This window comes from Sycon ciliatum, chromosome 12 (assembly GCF_964019385.1).
Source record: "Sycon ciliatum chromosome 12, ocSycCili1.1, whole genome shotgun sequence".
NCBI lineage: Eukaryota > Metazoa > Porifera > Calcarea > Leucosolenida > Sycettidae > Sycon > Sycon ciliatum.
The window spans coordinates 25,064,642-25,091,736 of NC_088654.1; the positions used below are offsets into that span (position 1 = coordinate 25,064,642).

The 27,095-nt window shown below is 49.2% G+C and overlaps 2 protein-coding genes across 2 annotated transcripts in view; both read left to right on the forward strand.

Annotated features, from left to right (window-relative positions):
- Nucleotides 1-27,095, forward strand: part of LOC135827823 (receptor-type tyrosine-protein phosphatase delta-like) — a 362,685-nt gene that overhangs the window by 228,939 nt on the left and 106,651 nt on the right. The window lies entirely within an intron of this gene.
- Nucleotides 1-27,095, forward strand: part of LOC135827826 (mucin-2-like) — a 324,797-nt gene that overhangs the window by 36,602 nt on the left and 261,100 nt on the right. The window contains exon 7 of the mRNA XM_065340254.1: nt 12,073-12,258. Within this exon, the coding sequence (XP_065196326.1) occupies nt 12,073-12,258 (186 nt within the window). The remainder of the gene's footprint in view (nt 1-12,072; nt 12,259-27,095) is intronic.

A 27,095-nucleotide genomic window follows, 5' to 3' on the forward strand; every position in this document is an offset into this window, starting at 1 on the left:
ATCAAACGCACCGGCGATGTCAATGGCGAGTATGCGTGCTGCGCCTTTCTCCCCGGCTGTATGCAGCCACTGGTGGTGGAGGCTGGTAAGGAGGTCGGCTGCACTATGACCATGGCGAAATCCAAAGTGTCTGGTGGAGAAGACGTTGTTCGACTCGAGGAAATTTGTGATTGTTCTGTTGATGATTGTCTCCATCACCTTGGACAGAATACACAAGAGCAAAACTGGACGGTAATTGGAGGGTAGAGACTTTGATTTCCGTTTGAATATAGGGACTATGTTGGCAATCTTCCATGTCTTGGGCTGTATCCCAGTTTGGAAGCATTGGGTAAACAGTATGGAAAGCGGTTGCGTCAGTTCAGCAGAGCAGGCTTTCAACACTCGTGCCGGTATCCTATCCGGCCCGGTTGCCTTTGATGGGTTGAGCTGGCGAAGGGTGCGTTCAACAGCAGCGACGCGGAAACGGACGTCCGAAAGAGCCTGGTCAGTTCGAGTTCTGACACATGGGAATGGGGCGGACAGGTCATCTTGTGCAAGACTGCATTTGCTTGCAAAATAGCGGGCCATGCATTCTGCTTTGTCTGCGCTGGCTGTGTACTCTCGTCCATCGGGATCACGTAATGTCGGAACAGATTGACTACGCCCATTGCCAGAGGCATGCTTGACGGTGCGCCACCAGTCACTGGGTGGCAGCTGCTTTGAGGTCATTTTCTGTCTCAGTTTCGCCATGAAAGCATTCTTGGCAGTTTTGAGACAGGCAATCGTTGAGAGCCGTGCATCTTGGTAGGCTGACTGCCGATCGTCGTCAGACTGGTCGTCTCTCAGGCACCTCCATGCACGTCGTTTCCTCACTGTGGCAGCAGTGCACTCAGGGGTCCACCATGGAGGATCTGATGCTCGGGTTTTCAGAATTTTAGAGGGGATGAATCTCTTCATACCCTCCAGGATCCTCTCTGAGATGCCAGTGCATGACAGGTCTGGATCAGTCCGAGCAATAGCTGCCCAATTGGTGGTTCTGAAGAAGTGACGGAGCCTGGCCCAATCAGCATACTGATACCTCCATACTGTTCTTGATATGGGAGGCTCGCGTGATGCACGGATCTGGAAGTCAGCAAGTATACAGGCATGGTCAGATTTGCCAAGAGGTGGCAAGACAGTAGCCAATGATTCTACGGGTAGGTCGGACATAATCAGGTCCAGTGTGTTGCGGCCACGCGTTGGTTGGTCGACTAGCTGCTCAAGACCGTGCATGTAGCACATGTCCTCTGCATGCTCGCCGGCTCTAGTTGTTCTGCTACTGTGGAGCCACTCTTGGTTATGTACATTGAAGTCTCCAGCAACTATCACAGCGGAGTTGCGGCAGGCTGTGGACGTGAGGCCCCTGCAGATCACGTCGAAGATGCTGGTGTCTGTGTCTGAGCACGTTCCAGGACGGTAAGCAGCACATATAGCCACAGGCCGGCCAGTTGACAGTTTGACGTTTAGCCATACTAGCTCCTGGCTGAAGACATCAATGGTATCCAGTTCGTTCATGGCTAGCGTGGCCTTCACCCAAACTGCCACCCCGCCACCATGGCGGTTTCGGTCGCGTCTCAGAGGCTGGTAGTAGCCAGGGAGTGTCAACTCTGCTTGAGTCACAGCCTCTGACAGCTTAGACTCTGTTACTATGGCAACATCTGGGGATTCAGCATGGAGCACATGGCGGAATTCATCCAACTTACTCCTTAGCCCAAAGGCATTTGTTACGAACAGTTTCAGGGTTTTGTTGGTCATTACCGGCTTAGGGGTGCAAACGCATTGCCAACTGAGACAGAGTACTTGGCTGCTTTGTCTGCAGGTGGTGAATCTCTCTGGTGGGAGCGAGCTTTCATCCCTGGAGTTCGACTCGAGGTACCTGCATCGGCAGAGCTTCCATCCTCACTGTCCCTTTCATCTGCACTGCTTGCGTTGCCAGTGGTGTTTGCCTGTGGTGCGGAAGATTCTGCGGTGCTGCTGCTGTTGCTGCTGCTGTTGTCGCTGCTGCTGCTGTTGCTGCTGTTGTCGCTGCTACTGCTGCTGCTGTTGCTGCTGCTGTTGTCGCTGCTGCTGTTGTCGTTGCTGCTGCTGCTGCTGTTTTCGCTGTTGTTGCTGCGGTTTCCGCCAGAGTTTTTGGAGAAGCGCCACGGTCGGCAGTACAAAGGCCTAGGCCAGAAGTTGGGGGCGGTCACAATAGGCATGGAGGTGGCATCTACAGTGACTCTGGCTGATACTCGTCCACTCTCTCCTACATGTACACTGCAGGTATGCACGGGCATGGAAGAGCCTGACATTGCCTGTTCGCTTCTGTCCATGATGAACTGTTTCAGGCGGTCCTCTGTGCAATCTGGGGAGATGTTGCCCACATAGGCAACAGAGCGCTTGGTCTTGGGTGGTCCTGCAGAGACCAACTTCCAAGAGTCTTCCGTGATGGTGCTGAACACAGGCTTGGAGTTCTTGACTGGCAGGAGTTCAGTACCCTCTGCGTCAGAGTACATGACATTGTACTCCGTTTCCGTGTCCACTGAGTGAGGGCACCGTCTTGCCTGCGTGCCAGGGTGTGGCAGCGCTACGGGTACGGGGTTCAGTGTGCGTTCCCACGTGTTCTGCCTGCTGCTTTGACTTTTTTTCACTATTTGCGCGCGGCTTAGACTTTCCAGTTAGCGTACGGGTACTATTCGTACTAATAGCTGTTCTCTCTCCTTGACCTCCTCGCCTTTTTGTTGCTGTTGGTCGACATGCATGGGGGCAATGGCGGACTGCCTCAAGGAGCTCAGTTCGCCTCGTAACTCCGAAACGTGTGCACATAGCTCATCCACACGCCGTTTCACGCGCTCCTCTCTATCTCTAGACTCACTAACATACGACGACAATTGCAGGATCAAGCTGATGACATTGGCTTCGATGTCTGGGAGACTGCACAGAAGTCTCAGGGTTTCGCCTGCCAGCTCGTCCATGGCGGAGAGCAGGTCAGAGTGTGACAGCTACTCAAAATATCACCTACTCTACACTAAGCTACGATTCTACACTACGACTCCTAAGGGCTCCACTCCGGCCTGATGCCGGGTGGGCTGCGAAAAAACGACGAAAAACTACGGAGCTCAAAAAACTCAAACCTGCACCTGCTTCCAAAAATTCGTATATATATGTTCTAGTCTTTTGGATGCTGAGTCGATTGGTTTTGGTCCAAAAAGGCGGCGATGTACTATTCGGCCCTCATTCCAAATCGAACATGGCTGAACAAGCGGTCACGTGCTCCTGCGTACACCAATCACCTGGTCACCGTGCCAGCAGGCGACAACTTTCACACCAAGGTTCAACTCAAAGGTTCGAAGGTTCGACTCGAGTGACGTAAACTCGACCAAGCATGCTGTAAGTTAACCTTAATTAACCCTTTGACGACTACCCCAAACCACCTGGATTCCTACCATTTTCAGGCGAAAATCGGTATTTTCAAAAATTGATCTACGTCAGGCGAAATAGCACGTCATATTACATTCGAGATCAACGGGAAGAAGATGACGACGTCCACTAATTTGGTATCTGCGCACACGAATCTGCTGTGTGTGTTACTCTGTGTTTCAGCTATGGCATCATCGCCTGTGGTTCCATGCCTAGCATGTACGTCAGAACCATCCTGCAAAGTTTTAATGACGTAGGTTGAGCGATCGCTCCGCGAAACATACCTTTCGAAATTCTCTTCATAGTATATCTTCCACCATTGAAATTTCGAATTTCTTCGAATTTTTTGCTGAGAGGGGTGGCTTGCAACCTCGATATGGCTTGGTCCAGGCATGCTTTGGAGCCATCGCCTGTTGAAGTAGTGGCGGGGATCTGCCCTGCAACTGCTACAACAAAAAATGATTCGATCTGAGAAAGGGTGAGACCGCGAATCTCGGTTGAATATTGAGTATTTCAAGCCTTTTCACGACGAAGACGGAGTTCTTTTTGGAGATGGATGTCGCGGCAAAGGACATTGTGTCCGACTTCTGGCGTCTGGTGAAGCCAGGGATCATTTTGTCCAGTCAGGTCGGCAGCCTAACCGTCGGTAAGCTTGTGTTTGGATCCCGTTCTGCTCGATGTGGTAGATCACAAACAATTTGATATCGCACAAATTGATCTCAGCATCAAGCGTACGGTATTTTATATTCAGAAAATCCCAAAGTGTCTCTGTGTGGCCGTCCTGTGCCACGATAAACTCCAATCAGGCTCCAATGTCCTCTGCCTTCATGATGGAATGTCCACTTCGTTTGAACAACGAACACAACAATCGAGGACGGCTTTGCAATGAAAAATACAGCTATACTGGAGCTGAAAAAAAGAAGAAAAAAACGTGCTCAAGATGAGACTCGAGTACACGCATACTCTCCCAGGAGGTGAAACGCAATTTTTTGTCAAAAATGCGTGTCGCCGACTGACCAGTAATTTCGCCTGAGGAGTGTCATAAAAATTTGGTTCTAAAGAGACATAGACATCAGTAGGCAACAAAAACCAAAGTTTCTACATCATATATCATCCATATTATCCATTATAGAGGTCAGAATGGTCAATTCAAAAAAATATGTATATGTTGCGATTTTCTCCAAAATCGGGATTTTCCAAAATTGATAATGTCCTAAAGTTTGGTTTTTAAAAGACATTGACATCAGTGGGCAACAAAAACCAAAAATCTACATCTTCTATCCAATTTAGAGGTCAGAATGGTCAATTCAATCATGTGTTTTTTGCAATCTTCTACTAAAGTTTTCAGTTTTCTAGTATGCTCCTGCACAGATTTCGCCAATAATTTCTCGATCGGCGCATTCTCTGAGTATACTCAAATGTGACTGGTTCTCCATGGGACCAAAGCGGATCGACTGCGACACGTCTCACCTTGATGAAGAATCAGATCGTACACGTCTGAACAACATATGAGCGACTTCAAACACCTAAAAATATATCGATATCGCAATTTTCTCAAGAACGGATATACAGGTCTTCCCTCATTATAACGAGTCCGGTTAGTACATAAACCCCGGTAGTAAATAGAAATCTGAAATCCCCTGGCGAAACGTGGTCTATACAACTGTTTACAGGTCCGGTTACAACATAATCCGTTAGTACATAAAATTCGTTATAACGACCCTTTGCCTAGGTCCCTGGAGTGCCAAACCCTCAGTATAAGATAATATTGACCATGCAGGACCAAGGCCAAAACACGTAGGATAAAGCAGAAAGACAAAACGTAATATGGCCCAGTATCTGCGGAAATGGACCTTAGGGTGATTTTTCACAAAATGACTTTTTTCTGCTGTTGTCATCTATAGGTATCTAGTGATCACATGGCAAAGTATTAGACCAAACAAAGCAATATTGATGACCCAGAAGCTTCTCAAACAAGCATAGGTACATATCAGGAAATACAACAATTTATCACAGTGTTTTCCACATTGGAATACTATGTGTTACAGTGAAATAAATAAAAAATAGACAGTGTAATAAATCATCCATCCAGTTTTTGTTGTAAAACAACTCTTGGGCAACCTCTCGCATAGAGCATGGCTGGCCTTGATCCTCATCACTGCATACCAATGAAAACTGTTTGAACGCCATCCCAAGTCTGCTGAAAATCCACAGAAGTGCAGAACAGGAGGGAGGGTGGCTACAACTACACCTGGATTCCCAGTCTGTGCATCCCACAGGGAATACAACATAGGCACCACATTCTAACACCCCACACTTCATCTCATAGTCATACACGATTTAGAGGTAGTCCATCACTGCTGCACCTCTGTGAAATTTGAGCTCTGTGGGAACTGGCTGCATGCGCGTCATTGCGCCATGATTCAAGCACTGAGCGCAGAGAGTTCGTAGCTCATCAATCAATGTTCAGCTCTTGCCCCGTCCAAGGGGTTTGGTGTTCACCACGGAGTCCAGTGTGGGAGCCTGGGAAAATTCAGATCATGTCACTAGCGGCAGCGCTCTTTCGTCCTGACTCGAGTTGATCCAGGGCGTTTCAGTTCGTCTACCTCTGTTGACGTCGCCTCACTAGTTTCTCCTCGTTGAGTATTTCTCCTGAGCGGAGCTGTATTAAATTCTGAAGGGCCCTACAAGGATTTTCAGATGTCAGAAAGTACTTTTGCCAGCAGAGAGCTCCTTTGGCGGAGCGCCTATATCAAGTTGAAATTCTCGTCGCTAAATAGGAATTGCGCGTCGACAAAAACATCTTCTGAACACTGTCGTCGTTCTCTATCCGGCTCGACGATTCCTGCCTAGGAAATCCAATGACTACTGGCGGAGCCGGACTGCATCTAGCTGGCCATCGTGAGCGAACTCTCCTGCTACTGGGACGATCAAAAGCATTCATTGTTGCGATGAACAAATTTTTTGTTTGAATGTGCAGAGCGCTAGCGCGAAGCAACAGTTTTTGCCGTTGCAGAAAATGACTTATTCTGAAAAAAAAGACTTTCACCCGAAGGTCGATTCTCGCTGATACTGGGCCATATATCTATGTATTTGTGAATATGGACGATCCTTTGCATCCAAGGAAGAGCTATGTTGGAGATTTTCCATTATCTTATAACGAGTTGAAGCATCGATAATTTATGTTGTATCGAGGGTAGCCAAGGTAAGTACAAAGTAGTGCCTATTTCACCTTTAGCTGCAAGTCCTGCAACAAGATAAGTCTCGTTATAAGATAACTTTTTCGATGGCCCAGAGATTATCTACTAACGAGGGAGGACCTGTACTCGTCTTTAGGAATCCAGCTATGCCTTAAAAACGTATATATTTGTCCTTCGTCCTCAAAGGGTTAACCCTTTGCGAGTCCACTGGTTTTGGAGAAAATGATCAAATTTTCCATTCCGACAATAATCCTCTGTAACTCCACAGTTTTTGAGAATTTGTAGTTACAAGTTGTGTTTTTCTGAATGGAATCGTTCAGCTGAATCCAAAAAACTATGTTAACTCTTTGAGACCCCACTGAAAGTACGACAATTTACGCACCTTCAAATAACGTGCACTTTCGCTCGTATCTCTATGAAACATTCACCGATTTTTACAAACTAACCACCATTGGGAAAGGTATTTCCAAGACGAAGAGAATAGTACCACACTCAAGCCAACTACCTGCACAGCCTCTGCTCTGGGTGGCCTATAATGCCGCCCAAAACAGCAGCCGTGCGCGAACAGCTTCAGCAAAGTTCAAACAGCCGCCATTCCATTCTCCTTCATCCCATCGACTTCAAACAAACTACAGCGGAAAGCTCGTTTCAAGCGCAAAATATTGGTGTGCAGCATGCTTGAGTATGACATACCATTCCGGGGAAATCTCCTGCCAAGTGCAGAGTGAAAATTTGAATTTTTCGATCTGAGTGCATTTTTCAGTTTGTCTCCGACTTCGAGTCTCACCACGGCAGCGTCGGAACTCCTAGAGACTTCGGATAACTTCGACGTGATAGCCAAGGGTCTTCTCGAAACGTAGATACTTTGTTTATGAAAATCGGTGAAGGAACACCAGAGATATAATTATTTTAGTGTCACTGTATACCAAACGATCGAATTCGATCGTTGGGGTCTCAAACGGTTAAAATGTTGCCATGGTTACCAATGTTACCATATTAGGCACCGTATTGTCATAATCAAGAGTATAGCCGCGTTATTTACAGAATGCTCCATAGGAAGGAAATAACACAATACTTTATGTACAAATATACAGTAGGCTCACAGCACTGGGATGAGATATCCTTCACAGGTAGTGGCATGCATGGTAAGCGGCTTAGCAGTCGCGGTCACTAGTGATGTGGAGGTGAACATCGCACGTAGTGCATTAGGTTGCACACTTGGCGCTGCTTGTTTCCCACTTCTGTGCAGTTTCTGCAGTTCTTCCTTTTCCTCACTCCAGGTATGTGAAGCCGAGCAACAGTAACCTGGACATCCTGTGGAACAGGCACTGGGCGATACGAGCGCTTCGGTGGCGGTGCATGCTCGTCAATCAATGACAGCTGCCGGATGAGGTTACAGCGGAAATCCGAGTGCTGCAAGTTGCATCATCGAGTTATCACCCCTGGATGCTGGCTCTGCCACAAGTGAAAGAGGTGGTATGCATTGACAGCGCACATGTCGAACATATCCAAGAAGATACTCTTCCAGTATTTCTTCGTTTTGCGAAGCACACGATGCGTTTCGATCAGCTGATCGAACGTGGAGACTCCACCCGTGCTGCTGTTGTAGTCTCTGATGCACACTGGCCTCTGCACTTCCATTTGCTGGTGTGCACCATCAATCTTGACATTTCTTGTTACTGTATCATGCTCATCGCCCTGATGTATGTTGCTGTACATTGACACACACGGCTTGTCCTTCCATTGCTGGTACAGGTGATCTCCGTTGCGAACATAGCGTGTTGCACCTCGCTCTGCATGTTTCTCGAACTGTTTCATGTCGGTCCGCAATACGGCTGGAAATCCAGTGTGGTTTGCGAGGATGGTGCCAAACCAACGACATTTGCTTGGTACGAAGAGATGTGGCCAGGGTTTCGGAAGTGTAAAAATTGTCCGTGTAGATCACACTTCCGGCACGCACGTCGCTGACAAGCCGCATCACCACAGCATGAGTCAGGCCATTTTCACCTCCAGGTTGTTGGCCTGTGTAAACTTCAAAGTTTACAACATTGGGGCTTTGGGCGTCGCAGGCAGCCAAGACCTTGAAGCCCCATTTGACGGGCTTTTGGGGCATAAACTGCGGAAAAAGAGTGCTTCCCTTGCACTTGACCATGCGCTCGTCAACTCTTACGCAGTTGCCAGGAATGAACAAACGCTTGCAGGCCGCCTGCACGTGGTCGTGAAGGTATCGCACCTTACGAAGACGATCATTTACATCCTCTGTTCTGAAGTCCACAACCTTGAGGAAGCACATCAGCGCTAAGTACCTCCGCTAGGTTCGAATCATGCAGCGTGCATAATTTCTGTTGTACAACGATGTAACGCACCAGTAGTCCCTCGTCGCAGGCAGAGGATGAAATCCCTGGAAGAAGAGAAATGCAAGGAGGCTATAGACCTTATCACGGTCGGTCTCCTTCCACACACCATCCGTCTGGTACGTCTTTTTTTCAGCGACATGCTCGTGCGCATACAAATTTGTAAACTTGACAATTGAATCCACAACTTCGTCCCTGAAATATAGTTCGAAGAAATCAAGTTCACATGTTGGAGCGAAATTATCAGGTAGGTTCAAACCAGTCCCAGTTATGTTGAACTCAGGTGTATTGGTTTGCAGCTGGTCAACATCATCATAGCCACTACAACTTTCGTACTGTCTACCACGTCCTCGTCCTCGCCCTCTTGCAGCTCCGCGTCCTCGCCCTCTTGCAGCTCCACGTCCTTGCCCTGTCGCAGCTCCACGTCCTCGCCCTCTTCCACCCGCGGCAACACCTACTGCTTGTCCTCTGTCTCGTCCAGCGCCATGTCCACGAGCAGCAACGGGAACAGGAATAGCGATATCGTCAGCCGAATCGGATCTTATTTCCTCCAAATCAGAAAAGAGATCGTCCTTCAAGCGATCTTCCTTGTCAGGCGAAATAAAATCGTTACCCGAGTCTCCCACCTCGTCGCCTGAAGAGCAAGCGATATCCTCTACTGGGAGATCTGCTTGGTCCGCGTCTTGCATTAGGCGAAGAGCCTCGTCTGCATCCATCGCTGGAAAAGAGAAATGATTCTTCGCGAATTTTTTTCAGTTGCAAATATGGCATCTGGTGTGTTCTTTGTTGTCGCTTCTTTTCCTGACTTCTTCAGTCAGTTTTGAGTCTCACCAGTGTCCCTGCCCTCCCACCCTTCATTTCTGTGCATATTATCAGGGCATACATGGGGCGGTTCCCAGGATGCCCGGAAATTTTCAATGTGGGTACGGAGAATGTTTTGATCCAGGCCCAGCGTGCAGTGCAGTGCATGCATACCAGGGAGTCGTAAAAGACTTTTACGACTCCCTGATGCATGCCTAGCGCCTGCAGCCCGCCTCACGGTCCGAGGAGGAGGCCCGAGGGTGACTATAATTGTAGGCCAGGTGTAAAAGTGCTGCTGGGGCATTTTGTGACACAGCACAGATCTACTGAACTAACGGGGTGCAACAAAGTCTCTACATACGAGTTACATGGATTCTTCGATCTCAGAGTCACTTCCTTTGAAGTTTGTTTCGACAAAGTTGGTTACGTTTTTGACGATGCTTTCGCTTTGCGGAAAAGAAAAAAGGAAGAGTCGACATCCAGAGGGCCAGCGCTCTATTCAGAGCTATTTTGAGCAGGAGGCATAGTGTGTAGCCAGTGAGGAAGGTCAAGCCATAGATGGGATTGCGGACGCACCTGACTTGCAAGTGAAGTCTGCAACGAGCAGCACAGAGGACGGAATCGTCGGCGAAGCTGTAGAGCGACCGTTCTTGGAAGCTGCTGGATCATCCAATACTTACTTCAGTGACATTGGAGTGTGTTGGAAAGGATATTCTGAAAGTGTACGTCACAGTGAAATCCCTGATTCCCCCGAAATTTGCCGGACACGGAAAAGATTTCCATCATCGACAATCATTGTGCGCCACTGAAGGCGAAGGATTTCGTTTCCTGTGCGTGTCCAGAAGGATGGCAAACAGCGCCGCTTTCAACTATACTGGTTGGAGGAGTTTCCCTGGGAAGTCTTTTGACCGGCGTGCCATGGTGGCTTCTGCTTGCGATACGTATAAGAGCACCAGCTGTGGGATATTGGTTGATCAGTTGGCACGGGAACCGCTCCTGGAGGCGAGCGGTGTACGCCCCTGATTATCATTGCTTTTTATTACTGTTTGCTGCGATGTGCTTGCCATGCCTACATGATGCCTAATCGCCATTGGGAATATACACCCGGCTTTTTCCCTCACAAATGCGTCCGTCGGCGCGAGGGTTTTTTCCCGGCGGGCTCGGTCCAGGAAAATTAATCTGACGGTCCCAAGTGGTTCTGCATCATGGCCTATTCCTGCTATCCACTGGCACGCCTATTCTATCTGAGACACTCTGTTCTCAGTCCTTGCTTCCATACCTCACTCATTATCCGGTTCACATCTGGCTGCGGCCAACTACCCTTCATCTGGCTGCGGCCAACTATCCTTCACTTTGTGTGTTGTCGCTATTGCTGTCTATGTCTCTTTGTATGCCAGTATATGTGGAGCGAGAAGTCAAAATTATAATTTTGACATATCGCAAAATCAATTTCAAAGCGTGCCATCAAAAAATTTTAATGGCGACCTACGTCATGTGTAGTACCTATGTCATGGAAATCTTCTCAGCTACGCGGTGCTAAGTGTCTCTGCACGATGCGGTAAGCCAGTCAAGCGTGACGATCAAAAATGTTAATTGGAAACGAGCTAAATCGCTCGTTGAGCGCACAAAGGGTTAATCAGTTTAAGTCGGGTGGTACCACCCGAAGCCGCGTTCGTCTCCCCTAGCTAGGTCTACCCTATTCGTAAATTCACCCTTCTTTTCCTCCTACTCCACGTAGCTCCAACTGCCTTCCGTTGTTAGGCAAGCCCCAGATATGCCCAAATTCCGGACCCTTGTCAGACAGCACTTCAGTATCTTCCAGTGAGCAAAATGTCAGTCACCACTTCCGCTGCATAGCTCGCTGGGCATCCCATTGTTTTGTAACTTGCTAATCTCTACCCGTTTTGTGGACGTGCTTTTTTCTTTCTTTTCTCTCTTCTTTCGTGGTTGGTCTCGCCCTATCCTCAGTTCAATTGGCTGTCTTGACATGCTACGAAAGGCAGAAATAAACAAAGTTTAATAAATAAATAAAATAGCTAAGATTCTAGGCTGTAGCGATGGCATTATAACCCTCTTCTGGGCAAACGTGGGCTCAATGTGTTCCTCTTGGGACGAGCTTTTCAGGCAGCCCAAGGCTGAAAAATAGCGTTAAAAGGAGACCAAAGTTATGACCCTGAGAATTATGGAATTTGATGTGAGTTGAGATCAGTTCAGTGTGCGTACATTTTTTCCCTGCATAAAGGGGTAAATACTATGTAACTAATCATGATTTTTGTTTTTCTAATCCGCTGCACACACAGGGGACTGTGGATCACCACCAGACAATATTCCTCATGGTACATTCCCAACTGGAAGTCCAACAACAGCTGGAAGTAAACTCATGGTGATGTGTGATACTGGATATACAGCTGATGCTACTACATCACAGAACATATCTTGTGGCACTGATGGTAATTGGACACCGACGCTTACGAATCCTTGTATCCGTGAGTATTTCTAATGTTTTAAGGACACATGCCCAAGAAACACATAAAGCACAGTGTCTTGCATCAATTAACCCTTTGCGTGCTGAGTACGAGTTAAATCGCGTTTTATGCATGACCTGATCCACTACGTACGAGTTAACTGGCAAGAAAAGTCGCGCGATATATCGCAGTGCATAGACCAGTGTACAAACTTTCGGAACTTCGTTAAACATAAACGCATCGCGACAGTCAATACACTGTTGGAAAGGTCTTGACCTCATCTGTCCAGAGATATAAAGTTCTTTGCGATAGGATAAGAATTCATTGAGCGGCAAGAAGATGAACACGGAAATCACGGACCAGAGAGAACGCGAATTTTTTTGTTCATAACTTCTTTTTGTTGAGGAGCGTGCCAGGGTTTTACCTTTGGCACGGCGCATGCGTGATGTGTATAAAATGAAGCGCTTGGATCTCAGCTTTGCAGCGCAGTTTGAATTGTGAAAATCGGTTGAATTTGGGCAAGAAGCCGAACAAGAATGTGAAATTGAGTTGTTGTGCCATTCCGAGGCACGGTGGAGTAGTTTGGAGAGGTCGTGGAAGTGGCCCTGATGTGTCTATGGAGCTTAGAGCTATCAGGATGGATTCGCTTGGTCCTGATCTTTCCAACTAGCCCAGGATGATAAAAATCCACCAAGGTGGAGTGAAATGAGAATAAATTTCGTTCGGAGCTGGAATTTGATGTGAGTCGAGATCGAACAGTTCAGTGTGCGTACATTTTTCCCCTGCATAAAGGGATCGAACAGTTCAGTGTGCGTACATTTTTCCCCTGCATAAAGGGTAAAATAATATTTAATTTGAAACTCGGATGTTGAGCCATAAATAAATGTAGAAAGGAAAAGGACATATGGATACGAGTTAGTTAAGAGTAACTCAGAAAGTGCAATAACTAGGCACAAAACTGACAGAGTACTGAGACATTCGACGTCCTGACACCTAGCTTCAACACATCTCCGTAGCGCTAACCGAAAGCCTTCCAACTTGGAAGGTTCAAGGTTATGGAAAGACCAAAGAGGGGAAGGCAACTCACTTTCTATAGTATCAGGTTACAGTGATGGAGAGTTCCTCTTAACTCGTACCAATACAGTCAACTTCGCCAATAACGACATTTGGCGGGGCATCAGAAAAGTGTCCTTATTCGTGAAGTGTCCTTATAACCGAAGTCCCATTTGAATGTATGTGAACCCATATTTTGTATAGTATGATATTATTATTATTACTTGCATGTACGCGTTGGAGTCAACCATGCAAGCATGATCCACAACTTCGCTTATGCTGAACATGATAAACAGGACTATGACAGGGGAAAGAAATTGAGCTAGAACGATGATACAATGATATAATTATCATATACAATGTAGCTCATGGGTATTGAAGATATGTCATTTATGAATATGTCTTTAATTATGTCATTGAATATTGCAGCCTGAGTGATAATAATAGTACTATTTCCTGAGTTTGACTGTTTCAGGACCTGTCGGAATATCACGATGCACAGATCTTCATACATAGATCGCGCCATGCGGGTCGGTCATGGGCAATGGCTCGCAGGCTCTGCAGAGCGTCTAAGTTCCCGAGCAATCCGGCATTGGCTTGGCGCAGATCTCCCACCAATGCCTGCGGCAGGGTCATCCGCGGTCTACCCCTCCAGCATTTCTGTTGCTGATTGGCGAAGTACGCGAACATAGCCATAACAGCTGGAGATTCATCTGCCATCCGCAGGATGTGGCCAAACAGCCTCCATCGTGATCTCTTGACCATGACACTCAAGGGTTCAGCTTCGCATCTGGCATAGCGAGCATCATTCGGTATTATTTGTGGCCATTTCACACCGATGAGTGACCTTAGCTGACGGCGGTGGAAGGAATCCAGGCGAGACAGAACGGTCACACTGACCCCCCCCCCCCCCCCACGTACCCGAGTTGTACGTCAGTACTGGAATAATAAAAGTGTTGTACAGCCGCAGACGCAACTTCTCGCTGATGTGCTGATGCCTCTTCCAGAGGCTCCATAGGGACTGAAATGCTGCAGTCGCCAGCTGTTTTCGTCGCATGATATCCTCTTCGTCGCCCAGCAGCGAACCCAGCTTGCGCGTTGTCCTCCACTCTTCATCGATCCTGTCCGCACTTCTGAAGATTTCCGTATACTCAATTTTGTCCCGGTTCATGATCAAGGACCACTGTGGTAGCACCGTGCTGGCAGTCGCCTCCACGTCCGCCAGCCAGGACTTTGAGGTGCTGACAAAGTCTGCATCATCCGCGTATACAAGTTCGAGCGGCAGACCGTTGTCGCTGAGAGGTCTTGCTGGCACCTCTTGCCTTAGTTGTCGGAGCGCAGCCTCCAGGTAAATCGTGAAGAGAACGGGGGAAAGGCAATCCCCCTGTGGCGTCCCCTTCGTTGTAGCAAATGATTCCGACTGGCACCTCCCAAGCCGAACACGAAGTTTGGTGTTAGAGATCAAGACCCTGATCAAGCGAACGTCATCGTCACTCAGAAACGCCTCCAGAACAGTCAGCAAGGTGTCTCGCTTGATCGTGTCAAAAGCCTTCGACAGATCAATGCCCAACAGGTGAACAGTGCTGTGGTAGCGCTGGGTCTTTGCCACAAGCCATCGATGCGCCCATACCACATCCGCGGTGGATTGGCCAGGGCGGAAGCCGCTGTGCGTCTGGGCTAGGTACTGGTCAACCTTGGGTCTGACTCGAGCTAAAGTGAGGAGTGACAGGGTCTTCCGCAGCGTGTTGAGAAGAATTATCGGACGTAAATTTGATGGTGGTCCCAGCGGCTTGTTGGGTTTCTGAAGTGGGATCAGACTGCCACTGCCTATATCAACCACCTCGTGTTGCTCAAACATGCCGTTGAAAATGCTGGTCAACACAGGAGCCAAAGCATCACTTGCATACTTCATCAGTTCTGTGGGGATACTGTCGTCTCCTGCGGCACGGCCATTGTTCAGTTTCCCGAGACAGCCTGCAATCTCTGAAGATGTAATGGGAGTTTGCAGAGGACATGGCTGTCCCTGGAACGGTGAGATGTCTGTGGCGCTTGGTGAGCTGAACTGACTTGAGAAATGGCTTCCAATTGCCTCAGCTGCTTCCTTCTCGTTTACTATGATTTTTCCGGTGTTGTCAGCAACTGTAGGCTTCACAGCGCCACGTCTCCGCATTAACTGAACAGCTTTGAACATTCGAGCACCGTCCCGCAACTTCTCCACCTCCTTTGCCTTTTCGTCCAGCCGTAATTCTGCTTCCTTCAGCGCTGTTCTTCTGATGCTGTGAAGAATGCGGTTGCGTTCCTTCTTCAGGCCTGCCCGAGTACCGGTGTTGGTGATATTTTCGATACGTAATTTTAGTTCTTTTTGAGCCTGAGACAGTCGGCGCAGTTCACGGCTGTCCTTCACACCACGCTTTGTCCGGGCCTCTAGACCTAGCGATTTCTCTGCAGCATTCTTTATCCCCGATGCTGTTTTCTGCCACAGCAATGCCGGTCCCCCGTCCTCCGTATCCACAGCAGAACCACCATCTGCCAACTCTGCGACGACTGTATCAACGTATTTCTCCCGGATCCGTGGGCTTGAGAGCCATAGTATGATATGCATATCAAAATCAAGCTCTTTTCTTGCTCTAGGTCAATGTGTACTGTATTTTCATATTGCAGTTGAAAGGAACTAAAAATTCAATATGCAAGGGAAATCAATTGAAAAATATGCCTTTTTAAGCCATCTACAGGGCCAGAGACATGTACATGTATGATGATTACTGTAAAATCATGTACAACTACATGTACATTGTATACATATAGGTGTGCTGGTAAATCCAACAATTTTGAAGCCACCATAAAAAAGGAAGAAAAAGCCCCCCCCCCCTTGGCTGCATTTTCTTGCATGTGTGCAATAATATCCATCACCAGTGCACCATAGGTTCTGGTACTTCTGCATGACAGGTATTGTACTTGACTGACAGGTACTAGGTACTTGAAATAGCTGTCAAAAGCCCAGAAAGTCGTTATTCAAGCAGTGAATATGACCACGGGGCACTAAAAGCATGTCGCTATACGCGAACTGTCGTTATTCAAATAGTCGTTATATCCGAAGTTAAATGTATACAGTTAGATGGGACTTTGCTCTGGGCATGGAAATTCGGTCGTTATTCGCGAATTGTCGTTATATCCGCAGTCGTTATTAGCGAAGTTGTTGTTGTTTGGCTTTATTTAAAGTGGAGTTCCAAAACAGGCCTAAACCTAATGGCTACTCATGCTGCCCTCTGTTGCCCCGGCATGCGTTCAACCAGGTACAATAGCAACTCGTAACAGTATGAGACCAAGAACTTTTTCCTCTGAGATAAAACTGCAAGAACAAAACTGACTGTAAACTGCTTCCTACAGTTCAAAACTGACAACTAAAAAACTTCAAAGGCATGGAAGTATACATTCTAGAATGACCAAAGCGAGAGCGCAATCGCAGCCTGCGAGTATCCACAGGACTGTGCACAAATGCAAAGACGAGTGAATATATTACGACTAGATAGCATGGAGACAGCACATGCATCAAACGATACGCTACTTGAATCTCAGACAATGCAAAGATTGAGACTGGCCTGCGGTAACAATAGTCAATACATCAGGCGCCAGCAGCATGCACTAGAATAAAAGGAATGAAACCTGAGTACAATGAAAGGTCATGCAAGATTCACCACAAGCTGGGAATATTCCAGAACATATCCCCCTTCACTCACGAGCACAGGGTCAGCAAACAAACTGTGACGAGTAAGTACTACTACGGTACTGTATGATGAAAGAAAAACTTCATAGGTTGAGAGAGAGAGAGAGAGAGTACTGTCACAGGGCTGCCTGTAGCACTTCAGATACACAAGGCACAAACTACTCGGTGTCCAGAATAGGTACTAGATGATGGATAGACCGTCGGTAGATCTTGTCGCCGATCTTAATATCCACTACTCGGACGAGCTTGTCTGCACCAGGATGCACTGCTGTGACTCTACCCATGGGCCATGTTCCACGGGGAGTGTTTGATGTAAGACACAGCATGATGTCACCTACGGCTACATTGCGACCTTGACGTTGCCACTTACGACGGACATTCAACAAGGGAACATACTCATCTCGCCGCCTGTTCCACACGTCTGCTAAAAGCCGCTGAACATACAACCAACGTTTGCGTGGGTCTCTGCTGGGGTGCTCGTCTGCTTTCACTTCCAGAGCCATTGGTGGGTCGAGTCGTCCGACGAGGAAATGTGCTGGTGTTAGAGGCTGCAAATCAGCTGCATCGGCACTTACAACTGTCAGCGGGCGCGAGTTCATCATGCCCTCAACCTGGCACATGGCAGTCACTAACTCTTCATCTGTGACGTCCGCTTTCCCAAGTACTGCTGTGAGTCCGCGCTTAGCCGTCTTGATGAGGGATTCGAATACGCCGCCGAAATGTGGTGCTCTAGGTGGGTTGAAGCGCCATCGCACGCCATCACTGACCAGTCGCTTCTCGATCTTCTCCTTGTCCATGGCCCGGACGGCCTCACGGAGTTCTCGCTCCGCGGCAGTGAAGTTGGTCCCGTTGTCGCTGACCATTTCAAGCGGGACACCACGGCGCTTTGTGAATCTCTCAAATGCTAACAGGAATGACTCAGTGGAGAGGCCATAGGATACCTCTAGGTGACAGGCACGAGTCTCAAGGCAAGTGAACAGGCACAGGTACCGCTTAGCCTGCGTCTTACCTCGGCCCTGCTTGGTCAGGAAGGGACCCGCGTAATCAACTCCTGTACGGAGTCTGGAATCTGGCCCATCATCTGGGACGCTGGCTCCGCACGGTTCTTACGGCAAGTGACGCAGTTGCTTCGAACGGCCTTGACTGTTGATGTTCCGTGAACAATCCAGTAGCGTTGTCGCAGATTGGCCAGAAGATGCTGTGGCCCAACTGCATGGAAGCACCGATGATCTTCCTGTTCGATTATCAGCTGGGTTACTCGGTGCTTTGCTGGTAGGATGACTGGGTGGCGTACGCCACTTGGCATGTTCTTTGTAGCTTGCAATCGACCTCCTACCGTTATCAGGGGTGACTCTGTTGCACTATCGAACTGGGGACAGAGAGGTGCCAGAGGGTCCGATTTCAACATCGGTTGCCTAGACTGTAGACGATGGTATGCTGTACCATGGCAATCCTTCTGGGCAGTTGCAATCCAGTGCCACTCTGCTACTGATACTTCGTCAGTGCTGAGAACTGGAACACTGATGGAGCGGGTGCCGCCAAGCTGTACTGGCACTCTCACTGGCGTGCTGGACTGGCTGTCCGATGCGGCATCCCCCTTCGTGGACTTGCTGTCACTGACTGCCTGCCGACAGTTTGCCACAAATCGCTTGCACCATGCTGTCACGCGTACCAGTCGCGACCATGTGCTAAAGCGACCCAGGATCTCGGAGGGTGGAGGGACGACTGCAACTAGCGCCGTCTTGAGCTGACCAGGCAGCGAGGATGTGCTGACTTCCTTCATCTGAGGCCACTCATCTGGCTGCTGGCGAAGAAACTGTGGACCGGACCACCACACTGCATCACGGCACAGTAATGCAGCAGACAAACCACGAGTACCTTTGTCTGCAGGGTTGTTCTTTCCGGGAACATGTCGCCACTGGTGTGCTCTCGTTGAGGTCTGGAGCTCAGAGATTCGGTTGCCAATGTCCACTTTGTAGCGCCGGCTGTGGCTTTGGACCCAGCCCAAGACGTTCATCGAGTCCGTCCAAAATGTGTGAGCTGACACTGGGATACCGATGGATTCAGCGACGAGATGACTAACGCGAACGCCAAGCACAGCTGCTCTCAGTTCAAGCTGCGGGATCGTCTGTCGCCTCACTGGTGCCGGCTTCGCTTTCGACATCGCTAGCGTTATTCGGGTGGTACCGTCTGGGTAGCTGGCTCTGACATACACAGCGGCTGCTATCGCCCGATCTGAGGCGTCGGAGAAGCAGTGCACGGAAAGACTGGCGTCTTCGGATGGCTGTTGTGGATCCTTGAAACAGCGGCTGATCTCCAGGTTACTCAGGTCTGGGAGGCCTTGGAACCAACCCCAGTGGCGTGCACCGAGTCTTGAAAGGGGGGTTTCTAGAGTTGGTAAATTTTTTCTGGAAACATACTGTATAATTATGTATTTGTGCACATGCGCATCCCCCGAACATCCCGTCAGAGATAACGGTGAGCTAGCTAGGGAGGAGGGGGGGGGGGGGGGGGGGCTCAAGATCAGGGGGTCCAGGGCACGACAACACTGCTGCTGATGAGATGTGTAGTGGGGCTCCTCCGACTGTATGCTATCATGCCGGCACAAACGCGTCTGAGAGGGAACCAGGTCTAGGGGTAGAAAGGACAGAAATAAGAGTAATGTACTAATGAGGAATGGAGGGAGGGGACGATGTTATATGGAAATGTTGGTACATGTATCACCGGTAGCAGGATAAAACGGGTTACCTTTTACATACCACCACTTATTTGCAAAGAGGGTGCTAAAGTCAATGCACTCATATACATGTTTGTCATATTGAACACGTAAAAGTTTGATAGGCCTAGTCACCCAGGCTACACTACAGTCCGTAACACTATGTCTATGGTACTTCACTAGTACATAGTCCACTCCAGCTCCAGGCATGTTTGTTTCATCAAAACAACACTGCTTATATTCGACGTACATGTACATGTATCTTTCTTTCTGTTCTTATGACAAAGTTTTCAGCATGTATTGGCAACGTTCCACATGATTTCAATAAAACGTTATGGACCTTGCTTCGATGGAAACTCGTGGCAGAAAAGCGAATCCATGCGTCCTTGAGTCGCGGCCGGAGCAGCGCTTCGTTCTGAAGCAGTGCAAGTGGATCATGGACGCACATTTTTACGTCTTCCAGTCGACAACGTTTTTGACGAACATCTCTGCTGCGCACATGAGCGAGAACGAAAGCCGTGGAAGTCTGTGGATCTATGTGGAGATCTTGATTTGAGTCACCTGTTTGGAAGGAGATATCGTCAATCATATCCTTGAACTGACTTGCATCGCGTGTGCTTGACTCAAATAATTGCGAGACGAAACGATTTCTTGAACGTCATCGCCAATCCAGAAGCGGACCAGAGCTAGAGATCGATCTCTCTGTGGCTACTCTCCACTGAAGAAAGAGAGAATAATGTATTTTGAAGTTGAACTGCATGCAAAGCAACTCTCTCTCACTTCGAAATAAGGACATGGTCACTGTACTGTAAACTGCCCATCGATCAACGCGTATGCACGATAACCAATCCAGTAGGCACATTTTTCCTTTGGCGAGATTGCCCAAAAAAAGGTGGTTTCCAGACACCAAAAAACTCATACGGTGCACGCGCCTGAACCCTGCCACTTGACGACTTGTTCCTTTGGCAGCAGGTCGTCCCATCCCTGTCCCAGCAACCAGGCATCCTGCAGGAGTACCTTAGCCGTGATGACGTATGACGAGATCAGGCCACGCGGATCGAATATGGAGGCCAGGCCGCGCAACACAGAGCGTCGGGTGAATGTCGTGATGTCCTTCATTTGATGCTGGAAGGTGAAGGCATCCTTCTCGGCGTTCCAACTGACGCCGAGAGTCTTGACAGTTGGGAGGCTGGTGTCACTGTCCACATCTCGGACGACATCAGGTGACCTATCTTCCTCTGGTATGGTGTTCATCACTTCAGCTTTGTTCGACAGCCATTTTCGCATGTGAAAACCGCCCTTGGCAAGTAGCTGCTGCGTTTGCTCTCTGGCCTGGATGGCACGCTGTGTGGATGGTAGTAATGACAGCATGTCGTCAACGTAGAGGTCTTTGCTTAGGCACTGCACGACGTCAGAGTCGTACTCATCACCGTGGTGCTTGATGACCTCTTTCACCGCTCGTCCTGCCAGATACGGTGACACCTTAGCGCCGAAGAGCACACGGGTGAACTGATACACCTGCACTTGGCCATTGTCATCATACCACAGAAAGCGATGATAGCGCTGGTCACGTTCCGCCAGTTTGACTTGGAGGAACATCTCCGACACATCACCAACAAGCGCAACTGGTTCCAGTGAGAATCGGATCAACACACTGGTCATGTCGTTTTGAAGTGCAGGACCTGTAAACATCTCATCGTTGATGGAGTGTCCATCCCAGCGGGCTGCACCGTCAAATACTATTCTCACTTTTGACGTGGATTTATCTGAGCGTACTACCGGGAAATGGGGTAGGTACCACTGGTCGTTGCCGTCTTTGGCTATCTCATCCGGGTCCACGCGTCTCACGTAACCCTTGGCAATGTGTTTCTGCATAACGTCAGAGTATTGCTGCTTCACGGCTGGCCGTGACTGTAGCGAGTGTTGTAGACTGCGGAGCCGCTGCTCGGCCTGAGCTCTGTTGGACCTGACACGTGGCTTACCGCTGTCATTGATCCATGGGATTCGGACAGTTACCCGGTTGCCGTTGCAGCTGATTGATTGGCTCGTGAGCTCCTCGGCTCTTCTGTCATCGGGTGACGGCGTCTCCTCTAGTGGGTTATCTGTGCCCGCCGACTCATCTCGCCAGAACTTCTCTACTAGCTCGGTCAGCCCATCAGTTAGCACTGTGTCAGTAGCTGGTGTAGTAGCTGTGATTGCACAAGTGGTGTCGACTCCTGTACCAATGCACACCCACCCGAGAGGAGTTCGTCGAGCAATGGGCGCTCTTGCTGTTTCTGCTCGCCGTTCCTCTAGAGTAGCATGAAGCTCGATGGCATTCAGGCCGATAAGCGCGTCGATCTGACTGCCCTTGATGGATGGGAAGTCAATATCACTGAGATGCGGCCAGCTGCTCTTGTGCTGATTCCAGTTCACTGCCGGTAATGGCACGGTGACGGTGGGCAGAACCCAAGCTTCAAGCTTGTTCATGGTCTTGTCGCCCAGAGCCGCCACTTGGATCTGTACATGCTCACGTCTTGCTGCGGTCTGCTTGCCGCCTACTCCGGAAGTGACGAGCTGCCGCTTGGGTCCACGCACATTGAGGGCTGTTGCCACGGACTGCTGGACATAACTCGTGGACGATGCTGGGGGGGGAGTGCATTACCTTGGAGGCTCACACCATTGTGTCGGAATACAACAGGCACAACCATGAATGACTCGCCACTGCCAATCTCTGGCTGATGACTTGCGCAATGTGTTGTAGCAATCTTGGCAGGACCGCCACTGCTGGCCGAAGCTGCGTTGGCCTTGATTGCGGCATTTGATGGGTCTGCAGCGGAATCCGAGCGTCGGATGTTGTAGTGTAGCATGTCATGATGCGTGCGGCTGCACTTTGAACAGGGTTGCCTGGTACAAGTCTTTGCGCGATGATTGAGACCGAAGCATAGGGCGCAGACATCTGGCTTGGACTTGATGACTTTCCATCGGTCCCTGACCTCCATCTTAATGAAATCGGGGCAGCGGTGGAGCAGATGCGCCTTGCCACACGAGGGGCAGCTTCTGTCGGCACCTGCATCCTTGCTAGTTGCCACAAATGTTCGTTCAGACTTTGTTGCACTCTGCTTCGACCATGATCTTGCTGGTGCTGGTGCTGAGGCAGTGACTTCTGTTGACCGGAGTCGTTCATCGGCACGGCGTAGTGTGTTGACGCGTCTGAGGAGCCACCGTGTTAGCTGGTAAATATCACAGTCAGCATCGTCATACTTCTCCATGTACCTAAGCAACAGCGATTTCGGCAACTTCTGCGTAACCGATAGGTACAACTCACGGCCCGGTGTTACTGCACACATCTCCATATTCATGAGCATCGTCCGGAGTCTGAGGACAAACTTGGCAAAGTTGTCGTCTGACTCTTTTAGCTTCGGCCACTGCAAAATCTCCTTCTCTTGGCTCTCAACAGTGCGATTGTCGCCGCCATACCATGCATCTAGCTCCCTAAGGATGGTGTGGTAGGCTCCTGGACCGTCAAGCACGCCATCAACAAGGTCGCTGGCCGTGCCATGCATGAGACACTCACGCAGTTGTGCAAGTTTGTACGCTTCAGTCGTGAGTGGATCTTCGTCAACAACGCGGCGAAAGTTCTGCTTCCACCGGTCGTAGTCACTAGTCTTGCCAGAGAACTTTGGTAGCTCCAGTGGCTTCACGTGAAAGCTGAAACTAGCAGGGTGTAGTGTCTGCAGTTGAGGTGGATAGGGCATGAAGGACTCTGCTTGCGGGTTTAGCACCTGCTTGGAGTGTTCTTGCACTGCCACTGGTGTTGGTGGCTGCTGTTTGGCCACTGCTGTATGCTTCTGTGGTGTATGCCATGGTGGTGTTGCATTCAGCATTGATACTGCCTTCTTGTTACTGCCAGGCAGTCTTGATTGTACTGCTGCACTGCTTATTGCTGGCTGTACAGGCACTGCATTACTAGCTGCCTGTATGGACACTGTAGTACGTCCTACAGGCGCACCACTGGCCATAGAATTCTTGGCTGGCACTACTGACAGCACTGTACTGGTCACAGACTTTTGAGCGGGCACGCGCATGAATGCTTGCGCCACTGGCCCCAGGGCAGGCACGCCAAACGCATTGACACTACATGTACTTGACTGACCTGGGCTGACTTCCGCCACACCTAATACAGCCTCAGGTTGTGTGGGCGCATTCACAGCACGAAACGTACCTTGCAAACTCCTTGGCTTGCCGTGGTCGCGTTGTCCATTCACTCCACCGACATCACTCATCGTTCTGAAGTGCTCACGCGGTGGTAATACGAATTTTCGACCAGGTCCGACCAACTTGTCGTGCTCAGCAAGACTCTTGGCAGTCAATATTGCCCTGCCCTTGGATGCAGCGTTTCCAGTCTCTGATTTGCAAGACGACACTTTGCTCCCTGACCCGGATCGTAGTGCAGCTGCAGATTCAGCCTCGGCTCTTCGAACCTCCAGTTCCTTCTGCACCAAACTTGTCTCACGAGCCAACTTGCGTGTCTCGGCTTCCTCCTCCAGCTCAGCGATTTGCCTTGCAGCCTCAAGTTCTACACGAAGCATCTCTGCACAAAGTGACGCCTGCGACGCAGCAGTTCCTGAAACTTTCGAGGGCGCATGTCCGGCTGAGCTCACGCTATCCGGAACGTCACTCCAGTTATCAAACCCGTATCTGCTCGGCGGTCTCCCTTTGGTAGACCGCGAGCTCCGTCTACACTCAGCGCCTGGGACTTGCTCGTCGTCGCGCAGGACTTCTTGGATCTGGCTCTGAGATCCGGCTCGAATAGGACCACTATGGCTACTCATGCTGCCCTCTGTTGCCCCGGCATGCGTTCAACCAGATACAACAGCAACTCGTAACAGTATGAGACCAAGAACTTTTTCCTCTGAGATAAAACTTCAAGAACAAAAACTGACTGTAAACTGCTTCCTACAGTTCAAAACTGACAACTAAAAAACTTCAAAGGCATGGAAGTATACATTCTAGAATGACCAAAGCGAGAGCGCAATCGCAGCCTGCGAGTATCCACAGGACTGTGCACAAATGCAAAGACGAGTGCATATATTACGACTAGATAGCATGGAGACAGCACATGCATCAAACGATACACTACTTGAATCTCAGACAATGCAAAGGTTGAGACTGGCCTGCGGTAACAATAGTCAATACATCAGGCGCCAGCAGCATGCACTAGAATAAAAGGAATGAAACCTGAGTACAATGAAAGGTCATGCAAGATTCACCACAAGCTGGGAATATTCCAGAACACCTAATGACAATGGTCCCACTGATAATAAGAGAAAAGAAAAATATATGATAATAAGCGGACAAACAGAACCAATAAGAAGATACAGCTGTAGTTAGATAACTAATGTGAGCACGGCAGCAGGGGGAAAAAAGTCACAAGCACGGCAACCGGGAAGAAAGGAGTGAGTGAGTGAGTGAGTGAGAGAGAGAGAGAGAGAGAGAGAGAGAGAGAGAGAGAGAGAGAGAGAGAGAGAGAGAGAGAGAGAGAGAGAGAGAGAGAGAGAGAGAGAGAGAGAGAGAGAGAGAGAGAGAGAGAGAGAGAGAGAGAGAGAGAGAGAGAGAGAGAGAGGTAGTGAAGCAGATGAGTTCATCCTAGTTGACGGTACTGCCTAACAGAAAGGCCATGCTTAGCGATTTGAAAGTGGAGCGCTTTCTTTCGAGGCGTGCTGTGTCTGGGAGCTGGTTCCACAGGATAGCTCCAGCATGGCTAATGCGCTTAGCTGAGGATGCAGTGGGGGAGACAGGAATGATGAGTAACTTGCTGCTCCCTCCTCGTGTTCGGAGAGAGGGACTACGGGTGAAAAAGCTTGCAAACAGAGTACTTGAAGATTTGTTCAGGCAGCGCCAAATGAATACAAGAATGTGCATGTGGGTGTATATGCTGAGGGTATGGGCATTCATGCGTTCAAGTCAGGGAGCCGTGTGAGTGCGAGGGGCTGCCCTGCACACCGAGCGAGCCGCACGTTTGAACAAACTATTTAGGCGCTTATCCTGATAAGACGATAAGAAAGGGGCATAGGCAGCAGATGCATAGTCAAATTCTGATAGTATAAAGGACCTGAAAAACTAAACTGAACACGGCAAGAAAAAGGCAAACATGCTGCACTTCGATTTAGTAGCCCAATCTTAGTGGCAACGCGGTGTGCAACATGGCTTGTCATGGTGTTCCAGCTCATGTCTGAGTCGAAATGTAGGCCAAGATACTTGGCCGTATTCACAACAGGCAGCGTCTGCCCATTACAAATGACATGCAGCTCAAGTGCTTGAGATGGAGATGGGGGAATAGGCAATATCTGTGTCTTTCTTTCATTAAGAATTAAACCACGGCCCTTCAGCCAGGTGGCCAGGTGCTGAACAGCAGCTGAAAGGTGTGCAGAAACAGCTTCCGCAGACTCCCTGCTACATCGTATAGAGATGTCATCAGCAAACTGGATTGCTCCCACATTAAACGGCGATAGTTCTTCTGCTATGCCGCGGGCATAGACAATAAATAGCAGTGGGCCCAGTACCGACCCCTGGGGGACACCTGAGTAACTGGTGTACGGGAGACTTCTAGTCTGGCCAACCTGAACGTACTGTTCTCTATCAGAGAGGTAATCCACCAGCCAACAGAGTGCCGTGTCGCAGATGCCAAGTTCGAACAGATCTTGCACAAGAGTTTGATGTTTCACTTTATCGAATGCCTTTGACATATCAACAAAGGCTACACCTGTGTTGAGTTTGTTCATACGGGCCTCACAGATACCTTCCACAGCTAGCACTAGTGCGTCGGATGTAGAGTGGTGGGATCTGTAGCCGAATTGAGTTGGCGGGAATAAATTGTTCTGGACTAGATATCGTGTGAGTTGCTCGTGGACTATCCTTTCCAACACTTTGGATGCAATCGATAACAAGGACACTGGTCGATGATTCTTTGGCATGCTCGGATCTCCGCCTTTGAAGAGTGGCAATATCCTAGCACTTTTCATCTGGGCAGGAAATATGCCCTCTCTCAGGGACTTGTTAAAGATCAAAGTCGGGAATGGCGCCAGTACGTCTGCATGTGCGCGGAGAAGGGCTGCAGAAATGTCATCATCACCGCTGGACTTGGCTGGATTTAAACGTTCGAGGAGCTTCCTCACTCTGGCAATAGACACTGGCGCAAAGGCTGTCAGATCAGTGCTTGAGGCGGGCCCGTAGGGAAATGAGAGATGCACTGGGCGGCTGGCGTCCTCTACTATCTCTGCAAAGGTGTTTCGGATGGCATCAACAGAACATTGAGGTGGCTGAGATTGTCGATGTTTACCACTCAATTCTTTGATCGTGTGCCATGTCTGTTTGGTATTGCCA